Raw genomic sequence first — 23,561 nt, forward strand, 5'->3', positions numbered from 1 at the left:
GCACAGCAGGAACAGGGTGAGACTGACCAGGTTATCATAGATTTTATTCTGGCATTTCTAGGTAAGTGTTGCGTTCAGGAACAGAAAAAGGAGCAAGCCAAAAGAGGTGGCCTAGTGATAACAGTTAAGCCCAAGCATGGTCTCTCATTCCCTGAGCCATATTTAAGAGAAGCATCAATAGACTGAGGAATGAAACACTGACCAAAATAAATAAGGGGAAAAGGAGGAGGAGGAGGAGGGAGAGGGAGAGGGTGAGGGAGAGAAAAGGAATGACTTACTGTTGGGAAAGACTGTTCAAGAAATCTGATTACCAATTAAATAGTTTGTTGAATTGATAGCCAAAGTCTCAAAACAGCCCACCCCCAGCAACTGTACAGTGTAGAAGAATGACAGTTACCCCATTTCTTCTTTTGATTCCGTGTGACAGAAGATCACCTGGAACTTAAATGCCTGGGTAAGACATGGGAATCCATGGACCAGTGGCCTAGCTTCTCTCAAGCTACTTAAAGATATGTCTTAACTCAAGGATTCCCATTTAATCCTTTGTCCAATAAACCTTGTTATCATAGACTTTCTTCTGAGTTAGAGAGGAGATTGAGAATTCAAAAGAACTAAAGTATCACTCTTTGGGTGAAACAGGAAGAGCAACAGAAAGCAGAATAGAAACAAGCTAAAATAATTCTGAGTATCAGAAGTAGAGCAACAAATAAGATTCTGAAGTGCAGTTACTAGAGGTGGCTACATGTAAACTTTCTGTAAGCCATGAACTTTTTTCTGAATCTAACAGTATCATAACTGAACATTTTTGAGGAATGGGGAAGAAAATCTTCACACCTGACATATCAGCTGAGCATACTGCAGTTCCCATTCTCTTTGACAACCCTGAGCTGCCCATCTGGTAATTCTATATGCTAGTGATGTGGCTGTCCAAAGTTAGCACAGAATGTAACCAAAAACCAAGCACTGTTGCAGCTTTGGACCGTTTATCCCTGCAGAGACATACTAAGTGGAAAATGATATTTCAGTCCACCTGGGTGCCAGATGACAATTTAGTAAAATTCTCCAAGCCCAGAGGGCAGACAGACATATTTGAGGCAGGAAGCAGCTGAGATCTGAGCAAGCTAGCTCCAGTATCAGCGTTACTGATCTGTTCCCAGCCTACCAGTATGGAAAAGTAGCCTTCTTGTCTACAGAAAGTTAGCTCCCCTGCCATTTTCACAAAAATGTATGGGAAACTACATCAGATAGCAGTGTGGCAAACAAATGTCTGGTTATAATGAGAATTAGAAAATGCATGCCTTTTAATTGTCCAAACACAAATCAGTATGGTCCCAGACAAAGCTAATGATTTCACTTATCTTTGAACTCTGTTTCTTCTTAAAAAAAACTATTAAGTGTCTATCTAAGAATAATGTCAGACTTCTGGCGGGCGGGGAGGAGTTGTACCACATGGGAAACATGTAAATATAAATGACTATATCAATAACAAGTTTCTCAACATGATTTAGTAAATTACCAAATCTGAGCAACGTGAAAAAATACAGTATCTTAATATTCTGGAATATAATCCCTTATAAAAGCTTCTCTACTCTTCACTTCTCCATTCTCTAGGAATTTACTCCTTGAGTGATAGTAGTACGTTCAATTTATGACGACTTTTCCTTGTTATCCAAAATTGTACCTGAGTCAAGACTCCTTGGATCTTACTCACCCTTTAAAATATTCCACTGGTACCTCAAATCCAAACACCAGGTAAAAGTTAGAGAACAGTGTGATCCAGAAGTGAATTATACCGGTTTTTAGTTAATATGCATATTGTCCTCTACATTTGTCAAGAGATTTTGGAATTTTTTGGTTTTGTTTTTAAATCTCATGTGGGTATTCCCTGGTGTTACCAATAACAAAGGGATTATTCACAGTATTGAATTATCACTATTCCTCAGCGAGATTAATGCTCACAGATGGGGAATTAAATTTCAGTGTGACTACATGCATGGAATCATATGAAGACAGAATGAAATGAAAAAGCTATTCACAAAAACAAATTCCTGGGTCTCACGAAAGCTTATGCTCAAATAAATTTGTTAGTCTCTAAGGTGCCACAAGTACTCCTTTTCTTTTTGGGTCTACACAGTTAATGTTGAACCCCATTCCAGTTTAGGAAACAAACAACGTGGGCAATACAAACAGTAATATCCAAATAATACTAGCTTTTATCCAAAGTAGACATTTGATGTAACCAATTAGAGAATTCAGTTTTACAGCAATGTCTCAGGCGTGTTTAAGTAGTTTAGAAAATTTATCATCGTATCACAGCTTAATATTAATATATAGATAGAAAATCCACAAGAAACTACTTAAGCTTCATCAGAGTTCGGTACTGAAAACAGATAACCAGGTGTGAATATAAGAAAGGGTTTGACTATGGACTTTACTACCATTCACAATAACTGAAAGAGTACAATTTTCAGGTCTGAACTCATATGGGAAACTTTTTTTTTTTTAAGAAAGGTCATTTTGCTTGTTTAATATATTTGTTGTATGTACAATATCAATTTTCCAATAAAATCTTGCAATAAAGTTTACTGTTAACAAGAATTTGCTATCTGCATCTCAAGTGAAATGGAGTTAATGGTTTATTACAACCCCCATTCAAGGCTCTAAAAGATTACATCCTCTTGTAAAACATTCACCCCTCCTTGACTAGAAGGGCTAGCTATATAGTAAAGCCATGTACTTCCAAATATTCCAATTTGGGTCAGGTATGAAGGAACCTACAAGGCTTTCATGGTAGAAGCACAAAAGCAGGAACCAACAACAAGGTGAATTTAAAAAACAAAAAACCAAAAAAACTATGATTTTTAGTAAAAAAAATTTTTAAATGTACTATGTTTTTCTTTTTAAATATAAACCTATTCAAAACTGACAACCTATATTAATATCTAATCTATTAAAGTAATTTAAATAAAATAAAAATAATATTAAGCAATACATGCTTGCTGCCAAAGTTTTAAAGAAAGTCAAATCACTGAACTGGTATAAGTCAGTGGCTAAGCACCTAGAACAAGAGTTTGTTGAAGACTATACCATCTTCTGACTGCAATAGCCTCTTCTGCAGGAGCAAAGAGAACATTCCTTATTTCAGTTTATTCAGGTAGTTCAGTTCAATGACTAGTGTGACATTGCACTCCATAATGTTTTATAGAAATATGCTTATGAATGTAAATATGATGTAACTGGACTATGCCTTATGCAAAAGGTCTCTTGTAAGGTATCATTACAAAGCTTATAATTTACTGAGTGTGTTCATCCTATTTGTATGCATCATTCTTGTATCTGAAGCTAGAAATATAAAGTAGAACTCTGAGGTACTTCTGTAATTATGTCATGCATCCGATGAAGTGAGCTGTAGCTCACGAAAGCTTATGCTCAAATAAATTTGTTAGTCTCTAAGGTGCCACAAGTACTACTTTTCTTTTTGCGGATACAGACTAACAGGGCTGCTACTCTGAATACTGTAATTATGCAAAGTATGGGCCACTGGAGATGGTTTAGAATCTTGATGGCTCTGCTGACTAGGACAATTGGTTGTAAATGGCTCTGTTTACTTGCAAGCCTTCCTGTGTACCTGTAAGCCAGCCCAGGAAGAATGGTGGAATTTATCTTAAACCTGGTGCTTTTCCATTTAGAAGGAGAGGTGGGGATCCAGAGAGAGAAAAGTTTCCCGCCTTGTGCCAAAGATATAAAAGAGGGTGGAAGAGAACAAAGAGGTGGTCCCAGTCATGAGAAAGTTCCAGCAGGTATCTTAGGTGAAAAGCAGGAACTAACAAGGACTGTACCAAGAGAAAGGACTGGGCCCAGAGTAGGAAGGAGTCTAGTCTGTAAGAGAAGCTTATTGGAACATCTGAGGGTGAGATTTACCTGTAGTTAGTCTCTTAATATACTAGGCTTAGACTTGAGTGTTTTATTTTGTTATTACTTGAAACCACTTAAATCCTACTTTTTAATACTTAATAAAATCACTTATTTCTTAATTAACTCAGAGTAAGTGATTAATACCTGGGGGAGCAAAAAGCCATGCATCTCTCTATCAGTATTATAGAGGGCAGACAATTTATGAGTTTACCCTGTATAAGCTTTATACAGAGTAAAACTGATTTATTTGGGGTTTGGATTCCATAGGTAGCTGGGTGCCTGGGTGCTGGAGGCAGGTAACCTGCTGGGCAGTTTTTGGTTAAAGTCTGCAACTTTGGGGGCGTGCACCAGACCTGGGTCTGTGTTGCAGCAGGCTAGTGTGTCTGGCTTAACAAGGCATGGTTCTGGAGTCCCAAGCTGGCAGGGAAAATGGGCTCAGAGGTAATTCCAGCACATCAGGTGACAGGCCCAAGGGGGAGCTCTGTGACCGAACCCATCACAACTAGTTTATTCCAGTCAGTTCCATAACCTTGAAGTTCATAGCTTCATAGATACTAAGGTCAGAAGGGTCCATTACGATCATCTAGTCCGACCTCCTGCACAACGCAGGCCATAGAATCTCACCCACCCACTCCTGCGAAAAACCTCTCACCTATGTCTGAGCTACTGAAGTACTCAAATCGTGGTTTAAAGACTTCAAGGAGCAGAGAATCCTCCAGCAAGTGACCCGTGAAGGAAAGCTTGTTTTTCTCCTCAATCCAACTATAAATAAAAACTTGGTGAACTGAACTGATTGTTTCTGGTTATCATTTCTTTCAAGATTAAAACTAGTATACCTCACTTTATACTAACTACAGACAATACTTCCTTTGTTTAATAAAGGAGTTTTAAATGCAAATCATGTTTTGATAAACTTAGTTTTCTTATGTATCCAGCACATTTAATGTAACCTTTATTTAACTATGTTATAAAATGCTGATTTTGTGAATGTAATTGAATTCCAATTTCCATCCAAATACAGCCTGACACATCACTATTAAGAAATTAATCTAGTATGCAAGAAATGAATCATCCATCATTTTCTCAATGAACGTAAAACTGAAAAAAATCCAAATAACTATCTTGAACTATACAATGGCTCAAATGAATGTAAAGATACTGTGTATACTCCTGGTTAGCAAGAAGTACCAGCTTTTGTGTAAAGACTAAATTAGTGATGGATGTTTTAATGGTTATCAACCAATGAGAATCAACCTCTCTTTAGGGGAAAACTAAAGTACAAATGCAAAACAAGGTTAAAATAAATTTAAATTTAGGTTTCCTGCTTGCTGATTTACATCATGATTAAAGAGTAGTGATTGAAGTCACTTTGATTTAAATCTGATTCTCAGTAACTGCAGCCAGACCTAAAGAGCAGCTCTGTGTGGCTTGAAAGCTTGTCTCTCTCACCAAAAGAAGCTGGTCCAATAAAAGATATTACCTCACCATTTTGTATCTCTAAGTAACTGCATAAGGCATGTATGGCCAAAAAGGTCACCACCTCTAGATAAACTTCCTCCACCTTCAACTTTAAACACACACACACAGGGTAAGTCTGCACGACAATAAACAAATTTTTGCAGCACAGTCTCAGAGCCCAGATCAACTCGCTTGGGCTTGCCGGGCTTGGGGGCTATAAAACTGTAGCACAGACATTTGGGCTTGAGTTGGGTCCAAAAGCGTACACTGATATTTTTAGCCCTGCAGCCTCAGCCAGCTGATCAAGGCCACCCACAGGTATTTTATTGCATTTTAGATGTATCCCAAAGGGCTCAGAGGCTCTGAAAGATAACCAGGACATAACTTTGGAATATTAAAAGTACTTGCTATGAATGGGGATTCCAGTTAATAGTCTGATTAACACTGAAATACAATCTTTAACTCACTTTAAACATAAAAGGCCTCCAATAAAAGCCCTGCGTGGATACAAAACTTGTATCTGCAATCCACTAAAATGGTCCACAGATGCGGATATCTATGGATTTGCAGTGCTCTACTGATAAGAAAAGAACTGAAGAAACTTATTACACTGATTCTTCCATTGGTATCCAGTAGATGACAAAGAAACAGAGCTGAAATCAGAACACTGTCCCAACCAGAGTCCAATAGAAAATAAGTGGACTGCCCTCCTCCAATGGACCCCGAAACAGAGTATATAAACTTGAGGCCACTGTGTGGACCCCACAGTTGATGAACCCACCGAAGCTACAGCAAAACTAGAAATGTTACTGGACATTTGGAGCAGAAGTGAGGTCCAAATCTCCCCCCCTGCAAGAGTTACCGGGCCTGAGAAGAAGTAGTGGTGAGATTTCATTTTAGAGATTTTCTTTCAGTTATTTTAAAGAACAGAATATTTCTTGGTGAGTATACATGCTGTCTGATGAGAATCCAATGAATCATATTTTGACTTTTTTGTAAGTAATGTTACAGGTTTATAAAAGGGAAATAATGGCTAAGTAAATTGTTGTAAGAACCACAAAACACAGCTTTAAGCAGTTACTTTTAATACTTAAAATTTCTCCAATTCATACCAAACAATTCAAACAGGGATTCCATTCCTAACAGTGCCTTAAAATAGCATTACTGCTCGGAGAAGTACTGGAAGGGTGATAAATGTATTAAAGGTACTAAAGAATTGATAAGTAATCAGACATTTTGGTGATTTGTTACATGGTGTAACTACGTACCTCAACCCTAGTCTAAGACTACTGCTCACAAGACTGTTACATATTCAGTACATGCCTAGAACATTTGGTGTACCTAAACTTGATCTATAAACTGTTGAGTCTATAATTAAGTGCTTTTGAGCAATTTAAACTGTTGGTTGGTTAAGAGCGCCAAACACCCAATTTGAGAAATACTGTTCAAGACCTGATCTAAAAGGAATCTAGCATCATCATGATCAGTTTGCCAACACTTCCTCACTCAGTAAAGAGGGGTCAACCCTAATTAAATTAGATTCATATATTGACCCATACTTATCAAATTGGCAGATTCAACTTCTTAGATTTCAGCTTTAAAAATATTTAGCTATAAATTAAATTCAGTAAATTCATAAATTTGATCCCCATTCATGCTTACCTAAGTCGAGCACTTGAATGTTAGGAAGTGCTAGAATTTAGGTTGCCCGTGCAATCTTAAATTTGCCCCCTTATGCACATGCATTATGACACAGCCTTTACAGGATCAGTACCCCTACCCCTTACCCCCAAAACACACAGGACCCTAAATCTTCCTATAAGATGCTTCTTCCCATGTAAGAACTGTAACCTGATTGACCTCAAATTGCTGATTTTTCTTAATTATTAAAAGTGACAAGTGAAATAAACCTCAGTAGTGTGTTAGTCTTCTCTGAGTTTCTTTCATAATCTGAGCTATGAGAGGTGCTAAGTACATGTTACTAAAATGCTCAAGACTCATGTCCTTCATGGCTGGTGAAGGCCATCAGGGAACAACTGAGCCAACTGGAAATTATTTAGACATCCTTGATTAAGGACATCCTTGAGTATGATGAAAGCCAGCTACCTGGTCTAAGAATCACATACATAGATACTACATAAGAAAGTCGCTAGACAAGTGGCAGCAAAGGCCAACACTGACCTTTGTATGACCAGAAAGTTGAAACATTTTATTTTGGATATGGATCTTGCTATTTTATGCCTTTTGAAGCAGTGTACTCTACATGAGTTAGAAGAGATCTTAAGTCCTTCCTGAAACTGAAGTTGGTGCAGAATTCAGCTTTCTAATTGTTAATCAATAAATACTTCTGTGTGCATATCATATTGCTATGATATACATCATTCACCTCTTGCTTTCCAGTTGGTATTTAAGGTATTGACTTTGACCTATAATAAAGAACTCAATGACCTGGGACCTACCTACCCAAGAGACTACAACTTCCCTGTGCGACACAGCGATAGTTGCAGACAGAAGAGGCACTTGACCTGTAGTCCTCTTGCTTTTTTTTTTTTTTTGGGGGGGGGGGGGGGGGGGTGGGGGGTGGGGGGAGGAGAGAGGGGAAAAAATGGTCTCCGGCAGGGCAATATCTATGAAGGTCTTTCAGCTATGGAACTTGCCTTTCCCTGAATTAAGTCAAACCTTTTGACCTTAGGACATGCTTTTGACCTTAGGACATCTGGGCACTGTTGTGGCAACTGGGCCTACAAATTCACCCTAACTGTGAGTACATTAATAAAATGTCACAACCTATAACAGCAAATGTGAATGGGAACAGGTACAAGAAAAACCAGACTGACAAACTGAATTAGTGAAAACCAAAAAGGCAACATTGATATCTCCAAGGACTATTGAAATTATGCTTGTTAAAAACAAATGATATGGAGCCACAAGTTAATAAAATAAAACTGATGTCAGATAGTAGGCCTAATAGGTGGACAAAATAATGAGGGGATGGGCTATTCCAATCATCACACTCTTTTGGGGTCTTTAAAAGAAAGATTTTGTGGGTCACATACAAAAGAACAGAAAGGACAGACAGAGACTACTGGAATAAGCTTTGCTATCATGACCAGCACTGCCACCATTTCCAGGGTCCCCTTGCCTTCATTAACCTGATCCTGAGAAGTATCCTGACCAGACCAGGCCAGAGAGACAGAGCTAGATAACATCACCATCCCTATAACCGTCAACTGAATCATAACCACCAACTGGGATGAAAAGACTTCAACAGCAACAGCTCCAGCTCATACCAACTAATTTCTTTTCTTTTCCCAAAAAGGACAGTAACCACCATTTAAGAGACTGTCAACAAGGTTTTCCCCTTCCCCTTTTAAAAAACTCTCTCCAGCTAAAGAGAAAGGGAACAAGAGATGTTACTAAAATGTAAAGTATTAAATAATGCTTTCATTTCAAAGCTTTACCTATTTTTCCTTCTTTTCTAAAATCTTTTTATTAAAGATACAATGATGTGTATGCCATGGTACTAAGCAGGCTGTGGTCTCTGTATACCAAACCCCAGATCTTGTTTAACATTTACTGTTGAACAGTGACAGGGTTGAGTTAATACCTTTAGCCTATATATTCTATCTCCACCTGGCCCACGGAGGTGTTTTCATTTAAATTTTTGTCAGGACTTTTCTGGTTAGTATTAACTTTTCTATAGTCCATTCCTACACTCATTTGCAGGGCTTTGCTTGATGTTCCCTTACTGCTGCATTCATGTCCTACTCTAAGTTCGCCATCCACAACCTAACAGATTTAAGAAAAAGTGAATGATACGACTGCCCATCTTTGAGTGACTTTTGTTTTTCTCATATTATAAACAAGCTTACATGTACTTCTCCACATCATACCAGTTGTGGCTGGACCTGTCATTATGCACTATGATTAATGCTGTGTACTGCAGAAAATTGTTTTACATTGGCCCAGTACAATTAAATGTATCTTAATATTAAAAGCCACAGAATAACAAATATTAGACTCCATCATGATTACACAATAGGAAAAAGGTTTTTCAACCCCCATCCCCTTAGAAAACTGGGATGGTACAGATGTAACTGAGTGTACTACTGAACACGAGAAAATCTTGGCTCATGTTACAGACCACAAGATGTTGAAACTTGGGGCCGAGTGTAACAAGTATGTGGCGCTAAGAAGGCAGAGAGGACAATATCTTGTATGATGTTAAGTTCTGTTTGTCCTGGGAACGAAGAGGGGGATACATTGAGCAGAATCTCAAAAGAATTGAAAATATGAACTAATTTCTTCATTCTCATTTTTGTCCTTGACTTTTATAAATTAAAAAAATCCTGCCAACCCTTTCCACTACTTCCCACCCCCCTCTACCCTAACCCTTCTTTCTGCTACTCTTTTTCTATTAAATTTGCTTTCAAATCATGCTCTTTTCTTCAGTCTTTCCAATTTGTTTTTGGAGAAGCTGTCTGACAAGGTTCGTTCTCTCTCAAGAAGCCCCTTATGAGATTTTACTTCCTCCCTCTGTTCAAGTGTTGACATTGCTCCCTCTGGAGCTTGTCAACAATACTCTTTCAGTCAACTAAAGGGAAGTTAAGGAGAGCAATATAAGACTTTGTCTATACTGCATTTTCATCATTAAAACTTGTCGCTCAGGGCTGTGAAAAAGACACGCCCGACAACAAAAGTTTTAAGGACGAAAAGCATCAGTGTGGACAGCGCTTCGTTGGCAGGAGCTGCTCTCCTGCTGACGAAGCTACTGCCCCTTGTTCGGGGTGGTTTTATTTTGTCACTGGGAGAGCTCTCTCCCAGTGATAAAGAGCGGCTACACACTTACACTGGAAGATGCACAGTGTAGCCATAGCCTAAAGTAGCAGGATAAAGGTAACTCTCAAACCTGCCAACATTGGCTGTTTTCACCAGGGTAGATACGCCCTACCATCACCCCGGGGGGGGGGGGGGGGGGGGGGGGGGGGGATCTAACTTGGTTTAAACCAGGTGGATCAACATGTATGACAAGGTTCTGGTGGCTGGAACTGTTCTTCTAACTGGTTTAGAAGTTTAAATATACCAGTTAGAAGAATAGTTCCAGCCACCAGTGCTTTAGAACAATTTTTTTGTGTTAGATTTGCATCACATCGAGACAGCCTTAGCAAGCAAGATCCAAGTTCTCGCTCGTTCTAAGACCTAATATTATGCTCCAAACAATTGTAATCAACTGGTGGAAGCAGTGTTCCTAAAACAAGTTCACTGACTTGTGTGTCTGGTCTTCTGTCCTCACTAGCACTGTCTTAATTCAATCCAAGGCCCTCTTTGTACCCATGCCCATCATGGGGGAGGAAGCACAGCTATTAGCTGCACTCCACAGCAGCCTGAGCCACCTTTGTTCACTAACCAAGAATCCCACACCAGCCATGCCCACCAGTTGAATGCCACCTAGAAATGTTGCCCATCTCCAACCTTCCCATTACACTACTCTCAGTCAGTGAGCCAACTCTGGTTTGCTGGCTGAGAGTTCCAGTTTCACAAACTACCTGCTGATCTGTCTTACAGCTGGTAAACTAGATGGTTTGCCAAATGAGGATATAAACTTCAGCATTTTTAGAGGGGAATAACATGGGTGATGTTCCAGGCCAGCCTGGAGAGGATGTCCGTCTCAGCCATCAAAGTACAGAAGCTTTGATAAGTATAGATCAAAAGATTATTATAAAATGTTTGCACCGGTACTTCCACCCATCCAGTGATTAAGGCTAGAATAACAGACTCAACAACATTACCTAAATCAAAAAGAAAAGGAGTACTTGTGGCACCTTAGAGACTAACCAATTACCTGTCATTACCTAAATCGTTTACTAAAGGAACACGAGTACTTCTGTGTGGACACAAGGTTTATTTCAAGAGAGGGGGAAAGTTACCTAGCCCTGTAAAAGCTGTATATCCCCTGCCAGAAAGCTAACCCCCCATTCACTTCTTTTGAGTAGTCATATTTATTTCCCTATGTATGCCTTCCACTTCCCCATTCTGTTTGGGTTCCCTTCTGCCCAGGGAGAATCACTTCTACATTACTGCACATAGGACCATCTCCAACAGAACAGTAGTGACCTTATTCCATGGGGCCTTCCTGTAATGGAATTTTAAGAATTTGAGTGGGTAAGGCGGGAAGGAGAGATCACACAGAATTCTTACCATCCTACAATCTCCAGCAAAGGCATATCTGAAGCCAATAGACACTATTCATTTTCAAAAGGAAAAGGGAAATGATTAGCCATAGACAGCCAAGGAACAAGGGTGCAAAGAAGTAAAAATTTGCTGTTGCTTCTTATCCAATGGCCTATACCAGGGATCGGCAACCTGTGGCACGTGAGCCAATTTTTAATGGCACGCTGCTGTCCTCCCCCTCCTCCTGCCTCTTCCCCCAGCATGCTAGGATCCTGCCCCTCCTTCTCTCCCTCCCTGCGGCTGATGGCCCCTGCGGCTGATGGCCCTTGCTACGGAGGTGGAGGTAAAAGCGGAGCCACAGCACGCTCTCTGCTCCAGGGACCTTGGGGAAGGTGGTGGAATCAGGGCATATCCCCTCCAGCCCCCTGCCTTGAGCCGCTCAGGGCAGGGGGCTGGGAGCACTCCCACGATCCCAGCCCACACCCCCAGCCCTTTGCCCTGACTCCTGCACCCCCCCACACCCTGACTCCTGCTCCCCCCACATCCCCACTCCCACTCTGAGCACCAAACGGGAGCTCCTGCACACACACCCCCCATTCCCACCTGCACCCCTCGCATCAAATGGGAGCTGCCCAGGTAAGCACTCCACACCCAAACCTCCTGCCCCAACCCTGAGCCCCCTCCCTCATTCTAGCTCCTGGCCAGACCCTGCACCCCAACCTGGTCCTTCACTCCCAGCCCTGTTCTCAGCACACTCCCACCCTCATCTCAGTGCAGAGATAGGAAGAGAATGGCGAGAACCAGGGAGAAGGTAGGTGCCTATTCTACGTCGACAGGGCCGGCACTCCAGACCAGCAGCGGGCTGACTGGGGCCGGCAGCTGGGACCCTGGCTGGCAGGAGCCGGCAAACAGAACCCCAGACCAACAGCGGGCTGAGCGGCTCAGCCCACTTGCAGTCTGAGGTCCCAGCCGCCGGCCCCGCTCAGCCCACTGCTGGTCTTGGGTTCTGGCTGCCTGCCCGGGGTTCTGGCTGCCTGCCCCTTACCAGCCGGGGTCCCGGCCGCAGGCCCCGCTCAGCCTGCTGCCGGCCTAGGTGAACGGAACCCCAGGCCGGCAACGGGCTGAGCAGGCCGGCGGTGTAAGATCATCATTTAAATTTAACTTTAAATGAAGCTTCTTAACATTTTGAAAGTCTTGTTTACATACAATAGTTTAGTTATATAATATATAGACTTATAGAGAGAGACCTTCTAAAAAACATTAAAATGTATTATTGGCATGCGAAACCTTAAATTAAAGTGAATAAAGGAAGACTCGGCACACCACTTCTAAAAGGTTGCCGACCCCTGGCCTATACAATAAAGCACAACTCCTCCATCTCCAGTAAAAATTAGGTAGTCGAAATAGAAGAGTCAAAATAGAAGACTGCAGTTGCTGAACATAACAATGTTAAGCATAAAGGAAACACTAAGGAAGGCTTAAAAAATGTACTTGCTAATGGGAAGCTTTCACGGGCAAACACAGAGGCCTAAGCCCTCAACTTCTGCAGAATTTAAGCTTTCATTTTAAACAATGAACATTTCTGATCTTTACAGTTAGACCAATAACATTCCAAATATTAACTCAACATAAGCCAATGTAGTGTTGTCTTTCCAAGTATGCCGAGAGGTGGCTCTAGTGCTGCTACACTTCAGCTAAACAACAGCAAGGACATAATTGGCCTATGGCTCCTTCTCACTTCTAAGCAGAAAATGAAAGTGTGTAGTTTAAGATATATTGAACACCTTAAAGCCAGCCCAGGGGATGACGTAAAAGAGAACAGCACATCCAAAGTACAGAATCTTTAAAACTGACAAGGCCATGAGTGGAGAGAAGCCTGAGCTTCTCAGCAAGGTTTTGTTTCTGTACCTCACTGGTGAAGCCCGCCCTGACACTTGTCTTTCATGATATGTAGTTTTCTGTCAGGGCATGAAAACATTTACCAATCAGTTATTAACATGGTAGAAGACTGGCTCCTTACATGAAAAGAAAGGGCACGACTGCAACATTGGAGGTAATGTGCATAACTAAGATTAGAACAGCAGCAAACTGGAACAAAGGATGGTTTTGTTTAGGGTAACTGGAAGAATTTCAGAAGTGCTGATGGGAGTCACCAGGATTGAGATGAAGGGGGAAAATGGAACAGTACTCAGTTTTCTGAGTGCACAGCCAGAAAAAAGCATTCTCCCATACAGAGTAGAAATCTCTGCTACAGCAATATGAAGTTTACGTGATTCTGGTAAGATTCTTGAGGACTACACTATGCTAGTGGTGGGAAAGCAATGGACAGTAGCAGACAAACGCTTGATAAGCAGAAGGAAGAGGACCAAAGAGGCAGAATGTGCGTCCGGAGAGAGGAGAAGAAAAATTCCTCACAACAATCGGTGGCCACCCCTAATAGGTAGGGGAGAAAGAAGGAATCACTACATCTATTAAGTCAAGTCTTTCTATCACTAGCTAGTATGCTCTATCAGAAGCACTCAACATAAAAAAATAAAGGTGGCTTCAAATTGAGGTGGAAAGGAAGAATAAACAGCTTTCAATCAGCAGCAAAACAAAAAACAGGTCTTCCCCCATTTTAGTTACTTTCCATTTCAAGATTGCTCCTAATGTTGGAGATTGCTAAAGCATCTTGTACCATCAATGTATATCTGACATTCTTCAGAGGTGTTCAAACAGTGGTCCATGGAGAGCTCTCTATTCACACAGTGCTGGCTCCTTTCAACAGCTTTTGCAGATACCCTAGATATTCACTGAAAAGAAGAACCTGGAGGCCTACAAAAGCTACTAGAAACAAAGAAATCAAACCAACCCATTTCTAGTTAAGAGGAGATAAATTATCAAGACAATTACCTTTCTCAGAGAAATTAAAACACTTATTGCCTGTAATACAATAAAGATACATGTAAGATTAGGGAAGTATTTACTGTAAGCAATTGTCAGGAGGAAAGATGGCCTGCAAGACACTAAGATGCAGGTCCATGCTATGAGTTTGAGAAACTCTGCTAGAATCATCTCTACCATCTTGGCAGAGAGCATATCTACCTCCCACAGCATCTTGAAGATTTGTCAAGGCAAAATTCCCTCCCCCACCTCCAACGTGTGCAATTCCCAATCCTCAATGGTACTGCAACAGCCTGAGGGCAGAGTTCATCCCCTGAAGCGCACAGAAAGGTCTTACAGTAACTGCACAGATGTTTATTACCATTCTCCTAGATCTAAGAGACATGCCCGGTAGATTAGAATTACCCCCTCTATACTGTTGGGGGTCCCGATCCTCAGGAAAGGAGCGTGACCAGCCCAAAGCCGTAGAGACAGTCCTGGTAAGTCAGGAGAGCCCAGCACCGAGCTAGCCCTCAGCTTCCTGTGCAGGACTTACGGCCACTACCGGGGGCGGGCGCAACCCCCCAGGCACGGACACCTCCCCACCCGCGCGCGTGCCCCGATGCTCGCTCCCTCCCTCCGCCCCGCCTCTGGGCGCGGCGCGCCCCCGGCTGCAAACAGCTCCCAGCCCCGCTCCATCCTCGCCGCCCCCCACAGCGCGGTCACCCCTGCAAGCGCCCAGCCTGGCCCCCGGCAACGTGGGGCTAGAGGAGGCCTATTCTCTCTCACACACACACACACGCCACTACACCCAAGCCCACAGTCAAGGCGCTGCCCCCCACCAGGGCCCCGCCCGACTCTTACCTTAGCCACATAGTCCTTCACCTCATCCAGGTCTCCATTTTTGAGGGCCCACATAAACTCCTTGTCAGACATCGCGGCCGCCGGACAGAGACGCGGGAGCGGCGAGGGCCCAGCACCCACACGGAGAGGGGCAGGTGGGGCAGCGCGGCTCAGGGCGCGGGGAGGGAGCCTTCTCGGGCCGGCTCTCGCTCTGCCAAGGGAGGGGACACAGGCGGGCGGCAGTTAGGGCGGTTATAACACAACGTTCCGGGCCTGCAGCTCTCGCTCTGCGCCGGGAACAGAGGCGGGGGAGGGGAATCCGCCTAACGGAAGGGAAAAGCGGTTTTACACGCAGCCTTTCCGCTTCCGGTTTTCATTCGGTCAGCCCGAGCCCGGCCCCTTCCACCCTAAGCAGAGAAAGACCACTAAACTACGCATGCGCCTCCCGGCGACTCTCGCTTGTCTCACTGAGCATGCGCCTCCGGAGGCCGAGGGAAGGAGCGCTTGCCGCCCGGCTGTGCCTGGCTCAAGGGCTCTTAAGCGCCGCTCTCCCGCGGGCTCCCCGCCTCGGTGCTTGCTCCCTTGTAACTCTACCTCGGCCCCTGCCCTGGTTATTTTTTTAAATAAAGAAGGATGCTAATCTCTTTTGTTGTTGCTAGAAAACCCGGACTTATAGGCCCGATTTCCCTAAAGAGACTCTGTAGGCAACTGAAGTTCATAAAATCCAAGTAGCAGCAAATGAAACCCAATTCGCTCTTTTCTAGGCTGCCCCGGTATCTGGAACAGACTCCAAACACCTGCTCAGCCAAGCCACTGTCCTAAACCTCGTCCAAGGGACTCCTAGATACTTGGCACAAAACCAGAAAAGTGAACCATTTAAAATGTAAACTAAAATAAAGTGGCTAAAATCGTGCACAGAGTGACACCAACATCATATTTACATCCTCGTTCAGCCCCCTCCCCCCCCAATTTCTTTTGTCCCTCAATTGTTGCTTCCAGTCTAAAATTTAGGGCAGGATCCTGCAAGTGGACCCACGTGGCTTAGGGTTCTGCCCATGACAGAGTGTGTGGGACAGCCCAGATCTACAGAATCTGACTCATGGATTTTAAACTCTTTATAGACTGGGATGATGTCTACCGGTTATAGAAACTACCTTCCACACCACTGAACACAATGTAAGTGCTTGTGTTTTAGAAATGACGTGATAAATTGTCACTTTGTAAATGTAACTGATTTTTGAAATCAAGTACTGTAGTTTATATTTATAAGGTGGTGTTTGAGGCAGTCCCTACCTCTTATCAGTCATCCCTTTCTAGCCTGATATAGCAAACAGTGCCATATGGAGATTGCACTTTTGAAACCAGAAATATTTCAAGTGCACCTTCTCCAGCTATCGCGTGGAAAAGTGTAGATATTTTAAAACAGCAACTTTGTTATAAAATGGGCAAAAAAAGAGAAAATCCATGCAAAAGACAGAGAATTGGAAGCTCTGCTTCGTTTGCATGAGATGATGAGGCAGACACAACAGTTCACTTACACTCATTTATCTAATCTGAATGCCATTCCCTACTCTGTGTATGTACTTCAGGTAGATAAGAATTGGGGAGCACGGATTAGTGGGACTGTAGCAGGTTGACTATGTGGAAGAAGCATGGGAAATTCTCATATATCCCCCATGAGACTGGAGGAGGCAGCAGAAAGGTGCTGAGGCCAGGCATAAGAAGGTTGGTAAGTCGCTGTGCCAAGAGTTAACGCTGCTCTGCTTCCAGCCCCATTACTTCTGATGAGATTAAATTCATCCTTGTGCTATGTCTCCCACTCACACCCTTTTTTGAGGGCTTCCGTGGTTACTTAAGTGGTGCAAAGGCCTCTGCACAAGAGTGAATTTCACTTTCGTTAAATATAAATATCTAGCTTAAATAACTTTTTTTCTTTATATTGTCATGAGCTGAGTGGAGCCCTGTTATGAGTTGAGTGAAAATTCTCACCTAAGACAAAAGGAGTTCGTGAACCTGCCCAGGAGCATTGGCTGAGTATTATTTTGGGTAGGAAGGGGGTATGTGGGGTGGGAAGGAAGGCAGAACAGAATAACTCTGAGAGAGAGAGAGAGAGCGACTGACTACCTAAAGGAGCAGCTTAAAGCACAATGGTTGAACCTGGAAGAAACCTGGGGAGAGGTTTTTGGTTCAGGGTGCAGGCTGAAAAGGGTGCTTTTGGTGCTCTAAGCAACTGAAACTGTTTCCTGCTGTTTGATTCGTTCAGAGACAGGATTTTGCACATTCTCTGTAAATAAAAGTATATCAAAGAAAATACCAGACTCCATCAATTTCTTCTTCCAACCAGAACACCCCAAGGGCCCTGAAATGATGACTAGCTGCTCAGGTCAAAAAAGGGCAATAATATGTTTCAACAAATAAATAAATCATAAAGGTAGGAAGGAATAAAATAAGCACAATAAATTATTCAAATTTTCTAGAATCAAAGATTATCCAACTGTTTTAATTATCCAATTAAAAAAAACAAGCAGGAGACACAGGCACTTATTTGTACCCTCCATGCTTTATTTTAAAAGCCCTGTTTGCTCAAGGGAGAACTACATCTGTTTGGTCAAGGAAGAAACCTACCATATACTACCTAGAGCCATAGCACCATAGAATTCATTAAAGACAATAGTTATATAAGAGGTAATAAGCAAACATAAATGCAAAATACAATCTCATGTAAAATCCTTTTCTCAAGAGAGAGAAATCAAACCATCTCAGGAAATAATACGCTAAACTCTTAACACCACTCTAAATTCAGTACGGTTATTAAAATGTTACCGGAGTTCTAGGATTGACAGGTGTGAAAACTGGGGAACATAATTATTTTCGTTCGGTAGTTTGCTACGTTTCTAACGGATTTGACACACTTTGTCCCCCATTAAAATCACTGGAGAGGAAATGCGGAAGTATTCTCTGCACTTTGTGCATCAAGCAATTGTTTTACCTCATCATGGTCAGAACAAAGACTTTTTTTCTCCCACTAATTTGAACCCATAATTTATCAGCATAGAAAATGGAAATAAATCCTTTCTTCAGCTGCATGAATCTTTGATGACATGATTGAATAGAGTTTGTTGCTGTTGGAAATAAATTTATCTTATCCTTTGGAAATTCACTCCCCTCATCTAAATCATTTTAGAAATAAACTCATAGGGTCCAATTTTGCTTGGCCCTAATATAATATGCATAGAGAGAGGGAAGGAGGGGGTATACAATGTTCTCCTCTCCTCACTTTTCTGAGAGCAGAATTGCATTTGGAGGGTCAAGAACTGTTCACTCTATTCCCACAAGGGTGTCTGGCACAACAAAGGGGACCAGAATGAGATGAGGCCATGGCCCCACCCTCTCTGCACTGGCCCATGAATCCCTAAGTAAGGGGCTGCACCCTATAAAGAAGTGTAAGAGTAGTTGTGCTCCCCTCCTGCAGCAGAGAAGAATGGTATTCTGCTTCCTTGAAATAGAAACGAATACGTCCATGTGCCTCCCTGGGCTGGTGCTACTTCTCACTGCCTGTAATCCTTGGCAATGCCTAATGCCCCATAACATATCACTTAGTGAAGCAGTTACTAAATAAGAGCCTGATTCTGCAAATTGAGTGTATCAATACTCACATAATTAGTCTCAGTAAGATCAATGAGACTACTCACGTGAGTAAGCGTTTGCAGGATCAAACCCTAAATCATTATGGTGGGCTTACCCACCGTCTCATGAAACAAGTATTCTTGCAGCCTTGGATTCTCTTCTGTATCAATATCATTTGTAGATGCCAATATGCTCGATAGACTGCTTTGACTATTTCAGGTTTACAAAAGCACAGGTCCAAATTGTCTTTTCCATCTCTGTGGGTAGAAAGTGCTAAAACCGCTTAGGCCTTCACCCAAGGAGTCTGGAAGAGGAAGTCCTGCTTCTTTGACATAATTTTCCATTTCTCCAACACCTCATGGAAGCCCCTCCAAGGAGTTCGGAATCTGCACATGGAAGGTTTGGGGAACCAAGGCTCCAAATTAAAATTAGTAATGACAGAGCAGTATTAACTTTTGTGCCTCGCCTCTCTGTGCTGTGGAAACCACAGTGGGATGAGGGAACTTCCAGGTACCGCAGCCAGTGTGAGCGTTCCTGGATGAAGTCTTTGGAGGAGATAGGGTTTCCTAAGAACCAATGTGGCACAGGGCCTCTGTGTGAATGGCTCTTTCTTCCAGTGGATTCCTTGAGACTTTCATTTTTGGGGAAGGTTGCACCAAGGAAACTCCTGTACTACAAATTCCAGTAAAAGAATACATATAGGGAATTATATATTCTCCATGAGTTTATCTATCTTGGAAAAATGAAGAAATCACTTGACCCTGGAATGAGTTAAACAAGCATTATTCAGGATGTATAAGACCTTGTCTGCATTGGGAATTTACCCAGGTTTCAGTGATCAGTGGCCAGGCACTGGCGTAATTGCATCAATGCAAACCACATGTGTAAACAAAGTTGTGACTTGCACCAATGAAGCTTACCCCTGCTCAAAACCAAGATGAGCTCAACTATTACAAATTGTGCACTAAGGGTTTGCACCAATGCATCTATATTGGTAACTATTTACTGACTGGTAGAATCAAGGCAAATACCTAAGGTAGATAAAACCTAAGTATTTAAAATCTGAGGCTTAGTCCACTGAGCTACCTCTCTGAAATGGAAAAGGGAAGAAAGTACAATACAGTCTGCAGAATAATTTCTTTAAATTGGCTATAACACTGTTGTTGTTGTTATTAAAGTTAAATATCAGGTAGCCTCAGGCTTGCATCAGAGAGATAGAGGTCTGATCGTAAAGTGTGTGATTGTTCAGTGTAGCTGAAAGTAACACTCAGAAGAATTTAGCTCATAGTTTTGCTGATAATGAATGAGTTGGAATAGAATGCAGCTCTCTTTTTCACAGCTCTGTTGGCTTTGCCATTCTGACTATGGTGAAATCCTTTGCCAGTAAGCAAATAAGACTTGGACACATAGGGAATGTAACAAGATTATACACATGTGTAAAGTAACAAGATGATATTTTCACAATAAGTCTTTTCACCATCACCACACTTAAAGCAATATCTGGATCAACATCTAACTGCTAACCTTAAGACACAGTCCAGATATGGGTTTTTTAAAAATTAAAATACACTTTATAGTACTGACATTGCTCAGTAGGAATTCCAAATGCTAAAATATTATGGCCGAAATTCTGCCCTTTTGTAGAAAAAAATGCCAAAGAGAAAAATGTTGACACATCCTTGTGCACTTTATTCAGAGGAAGCCTAAATGGTGGTGAAAGTTGCACTTTGAAAAGTGAGGGCAAGTTGGTGTAACTTACATGATAAGAGAATGGAAGGGTGGGTTTTAGCAGAAAAAGAAACTGAAAGAAGGGTGTAAAGAAGTGCAAGATAAGCCAGTGTCAAGCTTGCTTTCTCCAACATCATCTAATATCCTGCTGCTGGTTGTGTTTCCTGCCAGACACCCCCCACTTCCATGCACTCAATGTGTGACAGGCTGATTAGCTTATATGTTACACACAACATTTATGTCACCCCTGAATTTGACCCTATATTAGCAGAGGAATTTATATTGTCTTCAGCCTTTTGAGTTTTCTGGAAGTATATTTAGGGATCTAGCTGTGAGCATTTCTGTCAAATACAGTCGCCTGGCCTATGCTTTTACAAGTTTGAATGTCTACTGTGTGTTTCGATTGTCCCAGTAAGCACAGACTTCTGAGTCATATATGAGGAACATTTCTGGCAAAACTGCAGGGGCCTAACATCCTCTCCCATGCTCCCTATTCTGCATCCAAACCTGATAGCAGGGACTCTTACACCCATGACTTCAATGGGCCGCTGCACATGTTCAGGGGATCTGTACTAGCAGAACCTCATGCAGAATTAGGACCCATAAACCCCAATCCTGCCTAGCATTTAAGCATATGAATAACTTTGCTTACTTGAACAGTTTACTTATGTGAGAAACGTTATTATGTATATACTTAGGTGTTTTGACATGATTGGATCTTTGACTGTAAGTCCCTCAAGGCAGGGACCATATCTTCCTTTGTGTTTTTGACACTGAGGATCACACTGTTGGCATTTAACAATCAATACATAATAATAATAACAATCAGTCACAATACCCCAGGGAGACTTTGTTCTCCAACCTTACCTTTCCATGGCTTAGTTTCCCCATTAGCAATCTGAGGATGATGATACTTCCCCACTGTTGTAAAGTGCTTTATAAGTCTCAGATGAAAGGTGCTATGTAAGTGAAAAGTAATATTAATGCAGGGGTGACATAGGAGATGCTGGCAGTCATATGCCAAGATACTTGAGTTCTAGGAGTGGAGAATCAGTTATTATTACTACTACTGATCTTTGGAGAAAAAGTTGTATAGAGATGTGTCAGAATATGTTTGCGAAAGGAGAATTAGCTTCCAAAATAGAATGTATTCTGCTGTTGAAGAACATTCATGTCTAAGGACAACATATATGAAAATATACAAGTCAAGAGAGTTCTTAGCCAAACCCATAGATGTCTTTTTGCTGTTGATAGAGCATTTAGAAATTTTTTTCTATTCTAACAGAATTTCATCCAGTGCTTTCACAACTGTTGTCCCCGAGTCTACATAATTTTTTATTACAAACCTTTCTGTTTATATTTCTCTCTTTGTGGTATGAATGTGGACAGGAGATGGAATCTAAATTGTTGCTATAACATTCATTTCTCTCAGCATGAAGTTTCTATCCTAATATATCACAAGCACAAGTGTCACTTTAAGTAGCAGGTGTTAGTTTTTAATCAGCAACTTTTGCTGGCTTCAAATGCTGGCTTCAAATATCCTATTTATTTTTGTCTTCCTTGATATGTTTTCCTCCTTTCCTTAGTTTTCCCACTCTCCTAGGCTGCTTGTTATTTAATGCATTGGCTGTGCTCCCTGTTAGCCGAGGCAGAGCTGTTATAATGCTCTCACCATCATCTCTCTCTCTCTCTCTCTCTATATATATATACACGGCATAGGCTGGGTTCGCCTTTCACACTCTTGAAGAGGGGAATAGCTTTTCTGAGTAGGTGTACATGTGTGCTCATGACGTGGGCTGTGCAGATTACACAGGCATTGCTGGACATTTGGTGATGCTCTCCAGTCATAGATCTTTCTGGGGCTGTTTCATATGCTATGCTGCCTCCTCCATTCTAGCCAAATATGGTCATGCTGTAGCCCAGTGGTTCTCAATTTTTTTTTTTTTAATTTTTTTTTTTGTGTGTGGACCACTTGAAAATTGCTGAGGGTCTCGGCGGACCACTTAATGATCTTTCCAAATGTTGTTTGTACCGGTAGCTAACTATTGTAAAGCGCTTTGGATAAAAGTGCTATATAAAGAAACTTAATAATAATTAACCTTTTTTGTTCTACAAATAAAAGCACACAACTCCTATTTTAATGTCAGTAGTCTTACCTTTCTAATGCGATGGATGTGCCCTCTCTGCCCCACTGCGGAGGCCCTTGAGCTAGGTCTGGGAAGGAGGGTGGGGGTCTTTCCCTCTCTCACCCACCATGACAGCCCCTGAGCTGGGGCTGGGAACGAGGGGGGGGTTGTCTCTCCCCTGCCACAGCAGCCACAGAGCTGAGGCTCAGGAGGAGGGCCATCTCTCCCTGGTATCCGCAGCCCTGGAGCTGGGAAAAGTCTCTTCTTTCTCTCACTGCCACAGCCCTGCACATCCCAAATTCCCCCCACCCCCTCTTCTCACCCCACGGCCCCCTCCCACCTACCCCCTATTCCCCCCCAAGGCCACCAGCTCACCTTACATGTGCGTCTTCTCCAGGATCCAGGCACCTAATTAGGTGGGTGGCCCTTCATTCTCTTGTGTGCGGCCACCCAGGCGCACACCTTAGAGGGAACTATCCGCTGGTGGTCCATGGACCATAGTTTGAGAACCTCTGCTGTATCCTAAACAATCTTGGGGCTAAATAAATTATTCTCTAATTTACACCTCTTGGTGAAATGATATCTTGGGAACGCTATTGCAGAGCCTCACACAGCAATAATGTCCATATTCTATATGAGAGTAGGTCAAGAGCCTTACAACAATAACAGAATGGCCAAAGAATGTGCAATGTGTTCTGTCAGATCACTTATGGCCTCACCATGGATGATGCCCAACAAGCTGGGGACATCGCGTTTGTGGCAGTAAGTACACTAACCTACAATAAAGAGCCGTTGGTACAGTTAACATATTCTGCTTTTTCTTCCTATTTC

The 23,561-nt window shown here is 42.2% G+C and overlaps 1 protein-coding gene across 2 annotated transcripts in view; it reads right to left on the reverse strand.

Moving 5' to 3' along the window:
* Nucleotides 1-15,799, reverse strand: part of MTPN (myotrophin) — a 55,091-nt gene extending 39,292 nt beyond the window's left edge. The window contains exons 1-2 of one of the 2 annotated variants that reach the window (XM_027834473.3): nucleotides 15,271-15,648; nucleotides 14,437-14,466 (exon numbers count right to left, since the gene is read on the reverse strand). In XM_027834473.3, coding sequence (XP_027690274.1) covers nucleotides 14,437-14,466; nucleotides 15,271-15,342 — 102 coding nt within the window. In that variant the 5' untranslated portion in view covers nucleotides 15,343-15,648. Of the gene's footprint in view, nucleotides 1-14,436; nucleotides 14,467-15,270 lie in introns of both variants that reach the window. The other variant, XM_007072305.4, reaches the window with a different exon arrangement.
* Nucleotides 15,800-23,561: the final 7,762 nt, after the last annotated feature.

Source organism: Chelonia mydas, chromosome 1, assembly GCF_015237465.2.
Source record: "Chelonia mydas isolate rCheMyd1 chromosome 1, rCheMyd1.pri.v2, whole genome shotgun sequence".
Classification (NCBI taxonomy): domain Eukaryota; kingdom Metazoa; phylum Chordata; order Testudines; family Cheloniidae; genus Chelonia; species Chelonia mydas.